This window comes from Schistocerca cancellata, chromosome 5, assembly GCF_023864275.1.
Source record: "Schistocerca cancellata isolate TAMUIC-IGC-003103 chromosome 5, iqSchCanc2.1, whole genome shotgun sequence".
Lineage (NCBI taxonomy): Eukaryota > Metazoa > Arthropoda > Insecta > Orthoptera > Acrididae > Schistocerca > Schistocerca cancellata.
In genome coordinates this window covers 173459756-173467741 of record NC_064630.1, presented here as the reverse complement: position 1 = coordinate 173467741, position 7986 = coordinate 173459756, and the positions used below count along the sequence as shown (strand labels likewise).

At 36.7% G+C, this 7986-nt stretch overlaps 1 protein-coding gene across 1 annotated transcript; it reads right to left on the bottom strand.

The window, feature by feature from the left end:
* Positions 1-1749: 1749 nt before the first annotated feature.
* LOC126187500 (endoplasmic reticulum chaperone BiP-like) lies at positions 1750-5451 on the bottom strand. Its single transcript, XM_049928614.1, has 10 exons — positions 5304-5451; positions 5040-5168; positions 4549-4780; positions 4327-4461; positions 3974-4210; positions 3587-3853; positions 3097-3492; positions 2840-2977; positions 2518-2742; positions 1750-2208 (listed from the first exon to the last, which is right to left on the bottom strand). Exons 2-10 carry the CDS (start codon positions 5153-5155, stop codon positions 2005-2007), a joined length of 1950 nt encoding a protein of 649 aa, XP_049784571.1. The 5' UTR covers positions 5156-5168; positions 5304-5451; the 3' UTR covers positions 1750-2004.
* Positions 5452-7986: the final 2535 nt, after the last annotated feature.

The window sequence follows — 7986 nt, the reverse complement described above, 5'->3', positions numbered from 1 at the left end:
ATTATGCCATATTTACCTTTCTCCAGTTTCCCTGGACACTTCAAGTTTCACAGCCATACAGGTTGGATAAATATTTTGTACAGTGGGAGTTTAAAATCTAGTCTTCTTAGAGGTCAGATACGGTGCTACCAATATTGGTTGTATGCCCACCAATAATCAGACAACCTTGCATTTATTTATTTGCTGCTGTGTGTAAAGAATATTTGCTGTGCACCATTTCATTGGCTCTTTTTGATGGTTTCACATTAAATACATTTTCATCATTCGACCACCTCATGGCCATTGCAAAGGGCAGAGCGCTTGAAGGGAGGAGGGGGTGGGGGTGATATTCATGCACTACTCTGCATAGAATAGTGTAGACTACATTGATGCAGCAATAGAAAAATCTTTAATGGAGTGTAAATAAAAGAGTGAAGAAACAACCACTATCAAACGTGTTCTGCTGTGGAAAATAATTATTGCAGCTCAGCTATCTGAATTTTCAGCATAATAGGCACATATACTATCTCACCTGTCCTCCCTTCTATCCACATTCCTATTCACAGCCTTTAACTAGTATATCTTTCTCTTTACTAGTCAGAATAATTTTTTTTCCCTAACCTTTTCTTGAAGCAACAGACCACCATTGCCAGTTGACCTTTCACTTCCTAGAAATTATACATAAGCAGTTTCCATCAAATTTTTGCTCTTACAATGTAGCATTACTTCACCGTCATCTTACCTTCACAGATTTAAGTATTTACAGTAGCAATTAGCACTTCCGTGTGTGTAGTGAAATTAGTGAAGATTGTTTATGATTTAGTCTAGTGGCACTGTCCAATTATGTGCTGAGGTGCTTATAGAAACATGAACTGGATAAGGTGGTTGTTACCAATGGCAGTGACCGCACAGAATAGGTAAAGCTATGTGGTCCACATATAATGTAAGTACAACAATCTTACAGACACTTTTGCTATGCCATTTTTTTGAAGCAGTGCAATTTACAGATAAGAACTGAACGACAGGTTTTCTATTGTATGTCTTAGACTCAAGACAGGGAAAAGTTTATCACTACTGGTTTCGATTCTGAACTAGTCATCAAATGATTTAATTATATTAAATAGTAACTTTTTCAGATGTACAATGTAACAATCCAGGAGAGGCATTCACAATGTGAACTGGGCCTATTCAGATTAACTTGACACTTTACTATGCAACACATTCCAGTTAGGCAACAACTCCCTAATAAGTCAAAACCAGTAATGATTGTGTGTGTGTGTGTGTGTGTGTGTGTGTGTGTGTGTGTGTGTGTGTGTGTGTGTGTGTGTGTAAAACCTGAGGCAGCCACATATATAAGAAAATTTGTTTCATTGACTGTTTCCTTTTTGTAGTATAACAACAAGTTTATACTAGTTTGTCTTTATTATCCCAGTTTTAGGAAACAATTTCCATGTCATCAAGATAAACATTATCACTAAGAAATTCTGTTCACCATGAAGATCAATACTGCCAACCTGTTTTTTTCCGTGAAACAATACTGAATGAAATTGTCTTTGACATAAGGCTACACTGAATGATTGATAACTAACAAAATTTTAACCATCTACAGTTGTCTAACTGAGCAACTATGAATGCTTTTAACATACTTCTTTTGTGAACCAGAAGAATTCTAGTAAAATGTTTCATAGTGCAGAAGCTGTCCATACTTGCTCCTGAACAAATTCAAAGGTTTTTAATTACTTTGGGAAACTACCAAAACATGGAAACTAGTTCTGAAAAATAAATTACAAAATTTTATTTAACAAATAAAAAAAACACTTTCACACAATCATGTCACATAACAAAACAAACAATTTATAAATAATTATGTACACTGCAACTCATTCACACTTCAGTCTTCAAAATGGAAATTCTCTACTAAACTGTCCATAGAATAACTTCTTTGGTAGCAGGTTTTGTGGAACTGCTGAAACTGTAAATGGCAGTCTGCTTCCTTGCCCACTATGTGGGCAGATAAAAGTGACTTTACAGTTCATCCTTTTCTGTCTCTGCATCAGGTGGTGGTGCCCCTGCTTCTTGGTACAGCTTTGAGATTATTGGTTGAACAATGTCTTCGAGCTTCTTCTTTTGCTGCTTGAATTCTTCTGTTTCAGCATCTTGATTATCTTCCAACCATTTCACTGCTTCATCAACTGCTTCTTCTATTGTTGTCTTGTCACTGTCACTTAGCTGAAATTAGAGACAACACTATAGTGTAACTCTTACACATGAACTTGGGACAATATTTAGTACAAATAATTTTCATTTTACTAGTGAATATCTTGTGGACAAGATCAAATATTCTGCAACAACTGCAAATTAAACTGCAAGACGAGTAACATTAGCGCTATACTGTGAGTAGCAAATTTCCTTTTCATAATATTATTACATTCCATCCTGGATTTTTCATTGTTTAATTCTTACTTGTAAGATAAAGATCACTGAGGTTGAAAAATGTTTCTGCAAATATTAAATAGATAATTAGTAATTTGACATTACCTTTGCTCCCAGTTTCTCCTTGTCATTAATCTGATTTTTCAGAGAATATGCATATGACTCCAGTTCATTTCTAGCTTCAACATGTTCTTTAAGCTTTTTGTCCTCATCTGCAAAAATTTCTGCATCTTTAATCATACGCTCAATGTCTTCTGGGCTCAACCTACTTTGGTCATTTGTTATGACGATCTTTTCCCTGTTGCCTGTTCCTTTGTCTTCAGCTGAAACCTGCATGGAAAGTTTTTTAGATATTGCATTTGCACAATTTAAAAAATAAAAATAAATATATATAAAAATCAGCATTTACATGAAGTTGAGAACATACCTGCAGAATACCATTTGCATCAATCTCAAAAGTAACTTCTATTTGTGGAACACCCCTTGGAGCAGATGGGATACCTGTTAAATCAAATCTTCCAAGCAAGTGATTATCTTTAGTCATGGGCCTTTCCCCTTCATACACCTGAAAGTATTGAGAAAAGGCGTCAGCTCAAAATGTGAACATAAAACATTTTTTTCCAGCAGATAAAAGTTCTGAACAGTTTCTGACAGTAATGTCATCATATGCAGAATAGCACTTACTTGTATAGTCACAGTATGCTGGTTGTCAGCAGCTGTAGAAAATATCTGAGATTTCTTTGTGGGGATAACAGTGTTCCTTGGAATCAATTTTGTCATAACTCCACCAACAGTTTCAATTCCCAATGTAAGGGGATTTACATCCAGGAGAACAATTGCATCTGTATCCTGTTCTCCTGATAGCACACCTGCTTGTACAGCAGCACCATATGCAACAGCTTCATCAGGGTTTATGCCACGAGATGGTTCTTTGCCAGAAAAGAATTCTTTTACAAGCTGCTGCACCTTTGGTATTCTTGTGCTACCTCCAACAAGCACTATTTCATGAACTTCTTTCTTTGTCATACCAGCATCTTCTAGCACCTTCTGCACAGGCTTCATGGTTGACCGGAATAAGTCCTGTTTCAAAAGGGGAAAAAAATTAACTTAACTCTATGAAAAAAACATTTAAGAATGGGTATTGACACACTCAAACACTTAGCATTTTACATACCATGTTCAGTTCCTCAAATTTTGCCCTTGTCAAAGTCTCAGAGAAATCTTCACCCTCAAAGAAGCTTTCTATTTCAATTCTAACTTGGTGACTGGATGAAAGTGCTCTCTTTGCTTTCTCTACTTCACGACGTAGCTTCTGAACAGCTCTATTATCCTTACGAATGTCTTTGCCTTTCTTCTTCTTGTACAATTTGATGAAGTGATCCATAACCCGCTGATCAAAGTCTTCACCACCCAAATGAGTATCACCATTAGTTGCAACAACCTGTTAAAATAAATGTTCCTTTTCCACTAGATGTCACATTTGCAATACAATTATTAAAAGTAGAGTGATCAAAACCACTTGACTGTGCAACAACGAATTCCATGTACTTTTTAAACTTACCTCAAAAACACCATTGTCTATTGTGAGGAGTGATACATCAAAGGTTCCACCACCAAGATCGAACACCAACACATTTTTCTCTCCTTCTTTCTTGTCCAACCCATAGGCAATAGCAGCTGCAGTTGGTTCATTTATTATCCTCATTACAACAAGACCTGCTATTGTACCAGCATCCTTTGTTGCTTGCCTCTGTGCGTCATTGAAATAGGCAGGCACAGTGACTACAGCATGCGTCACCTAATTTGCAAGAAAACCGCAATTAGTTTTCCACGAAATAATTTGTTAATCTACTTAGAAAGAAGCAACCACGACAATGTGAAAAAATGAATTTGTTTTCTCAAGAAAGTACTTACTTTTTTACCTAAATATGCTTCAGCTGTTTCTTTCATTTTTCCTAGAACCATTGCCGAAATTTCTTCTGGGGCGAATTCTTTTTCGCCCTGCGATGTAGCAACCTGAATATAAGGCTTACTGTTCTTTTCCTTCACCTAGATATTGCAAAAACCAAAATGAGAGCAGTTTTTTTAAATAACAGGAAAATTAATAAGTTCAATCCATTGGTTCATTGTACTTACGCGGAACGGGAAAAACTTTATATCATGCTGCACAGCCGGATCTGACCAATCGCGGCCGATTAACCTCTTCGCATCGAACACCGTATTTTCGGGATTTGTTGTCAGCTGATTCTTGGCAGCATCCCCTATTAACCTCTCTCCGTCCGGTGTAAAAGCAACATACGATGGTGTTATTCTGTTCCCTTGGTCATTCGCAATAATTTCAACTCTTCCATTTTTATAAACTCCAACACTGCAAGGATTTGAACGCTGATAAGTGTTTATACCAGTCCGTCCACATAAATCTTAATATTACCGAATACTGGCTAGGGATATAGTAAGTCTGTAATAGTAAACTAATACTTTTTAGAGCTATTTAAAGCTTAGTGTCACTAGTACAGGCGAATAACAAATACAACAGTTACATTTACAAGTATACTTTGAAAATCTCTGAGAACTTTTAACGAATACTATTAACAAATGGGCACTGGAAACACTATCTGCTTACTTACCAAGAATAGGTTGTACCCAAATCTATACCAATGACTGTGCCTACATTTTTTTCTTCTTTAGAACAGAAACATGCATTCACTAAGAATGCAAAACATAGGAGCTGAACTACCCTCATCGTGGGTTTAGACCTAAAATATGAGATACTGCGATCAAAACACTAATAATTCGAGCCACCCATACTATTACGAAAAAAATCTCACAATGCTCCCAGTCAACTTAACAACGAACAACAGTAAAACACATTTCAAGGAAACATCACCTACCACACGCAATAACAATTAATCGCTTGTCACACTCAGAAGTTTTTCGCTAAGGCGCACCGGTAAAGAATCACCACAACAGTTCACACACCGTCTCACAACGAACAACTCAACGCAGCTTTAGCGTTCGGTCGCAGGATATATAGCGAAATCCCCACGTCAGAGGCAGAGGCAGAAGCCAAATGCTTACGCCTCGAAACCTGATTGGCCAGGGAACACAACTGGCCTTCTTTCATTGGCCCACGTTGATAGTGGTTGAATGTTCTGGGCACTTGGAGAAGGAGATTGCTGACGAAAGTTAGTTGCAAACTTTTTGAATGAAAGAAGTTGGTTATTGAACTTCGTTGCATCATACTAGGACTGACACACACACACACCCAAAAAAGCGCGAATAGGTTTACGAAATCTTTAAACAAAATACAATAACTGCACAATCAAACCGGAACCATACCGGTACCTGCTGAAATGGGACGAAAGATATTCGAGAGTTACATGAAATTCCTCGTGTTTGGCAGATACCTGGGTGCTTGTAACTGCATAATGAACTCTTTCGTAATTATTCAAAGGATACTATTTGTATATCAGTCCGATGATTAGAAATATTCTTTTTACGTGAAACCTACTGCTCACTGTAATAATTATGAATGAGGTTCCGATTGTCATCGGCTAACTTTACAGCATGTACGATCATATGATTTTCAAAGGATTTTCATAATTTCGTGTGGAGCTGAGTGCATCAACAACTAATTCGCTTATCTGCAACATAGCAAGAAATGACGCCACGACCACAAATATTTTCGTAGTTTTTTCCAGTACAGGAACAGAACAAATAAACAACATTTTGTGTTAAAGCATAATAAATGGCTGACGTAGGCGCTGTATTGCTGAATTGTTATTTCATTTTTGTCACAAATATTCATACAAATGTCAAATATTCAGGATGTTACTAAACAAAAAAATTGTTACCGATTTCAGTAGGATAGCTAACGTATTTAGTAATCACCTACTAGATGTAAATCAGAAGATTGGCATGGGCGGTTAAAGGGATAAAATGTATGCAAGATGATTAGCCGATGCGATATGTGCCCAGCCAAATCACAGTTACTTAATGGTCTGTCAAAGAAATAATTAACTTCATGGAAAGCAAAAACCCGCTGGATTTAAAATATCTCCAATAGATTAATAAAATCTAGTGCAAGTATGTGGAATGTATTCCATCAAAAGTGTAATACACCACTTTCATTATGTGCTTTCACCAGGCCCATTTACCTTAAAGGTAATATGGCAGGTATTAATTACTTAGGAGACTCACTGCTTTTCTCCTTCCTGAAGTTAATGGAAAAGTTTATGTATGCAAGAATCTCTGCTGTACACTTCACAGTGGTCTGCAGATTATGGATGTAGATATAGATGAACAGTGCTCAGAGCCATAAAACACATAATCTAATAAGATATGGTACAAAGCCTATCTCAGCCTGGATTTCAAAAGAGGCTTTCCACAGAGTATGCAGTGTTTCAATTCACAAATCACATAAAAAATTTTCAGTGTGACAAAGTACTGCCAACTTGTATTTTTTGTGACTTTCAAAAGCATTTGATTAGCCTATTCAGTTCTCAGTATTTTCCCAGAGAAGCTAAAATAGTTTATAAGAGATCTACATCCATACTCTGCAAACCACTGTGAAGCATGTGGCAGAGGGTATACCTATTGTACCAGTTATTAAGGCCTTTCCCGTTCCATTCATGTATGGAGCACAGGAAGAATGACTGCATAAGTGCCTCTTTGCATTTTGCAATTAGTCAAATCTTGTCTTTGCAATGCTTGATAGATTTGTGTTAGTTGACATATTCCATCTGTGACTCATTGTTATTATAGTCATATGACACACTCTTTTTTTTTCATTTTGTGAATCGCACAAAATTACATTTCTGAACATTTAAAGCAAGTTACCAGCCTTTAGTACCACTTTGAAATTTTACTAAGAACTGACTGAATATATGTGCAGCTTATTTCATACAATAGTACTTCATTATAGATAACAGCATCATCTGCAAAAAGTCTGAGGTTACTATTATTATTGCCCACAAGGTCATTAATACACAACATGAGCAGCACAAGTTTTAACACAGATCTCTGGGGCACATCTGAAGTTACGTCTACAGCTGTTCATGACTCTCCATCCAAGAGAACTTGTGTTCTCCCTACCAAAAAATCTTCAATCCAAACAAATTTTGCTTGATACACCACATTGAACTTCACATGAGAGATGATTTTGGACTCCACAAACAAGCTATCTTTTCGGACTCCATACTGGTTGACATGGATTGCATTCTGGTCCTGTTTGAGATACTTCATCAAATTAGAGCTCATAATATGTTATAAGTTTCGAAATCAAATGTCAAAAGATTTTGGAAGGTAGTTTTGTGGATCATTTCTTGTAGACAGGTGTGATCTGTTGACCTGTGCTTTCTTCCAAATAATGGGCATGATATTTTGTTCAAGGGATCTACAGTAGATTACAGTAAGAAGAGGGGCTAACTCAACTGCGAAACCACTATATAGAATCTGATAGGGATTCCATTGGGCCCAGAGGCTTTGTTCAGTTTTAATGATTTAAGCTGTTTCTCAATGCTGCTGACACTAATATTTATTTCATTCATGTTTTCATTGCTACAAGAATTAAAC

Excerpts from the sequence above, each read along its gene's own strand:
- LOC126187500 (XM_049928614.1), bottom strand. The coding sequence starts at position 5,155 with ATGAGGGTAGTTCAGCTCCTATGTTTTGCATTCTTAGTGAATGCATGT. Across the intron at positions 3,854-3,973 it reads TAGACAATGGTGTTTTTGAG|GTTGTTGCAACTAATGGTGA; the intron begins GTAAGTTTAAAA and ends TTATTTTAACAG. Across the intron at positions 2,209-2,517 it reads AGGAGAAACTGGGAGCAAAG|CTAAGTGACAGTGACAAGAC; the intron begins GTAATGTCAAAT and ends CTCTAATTTCAG.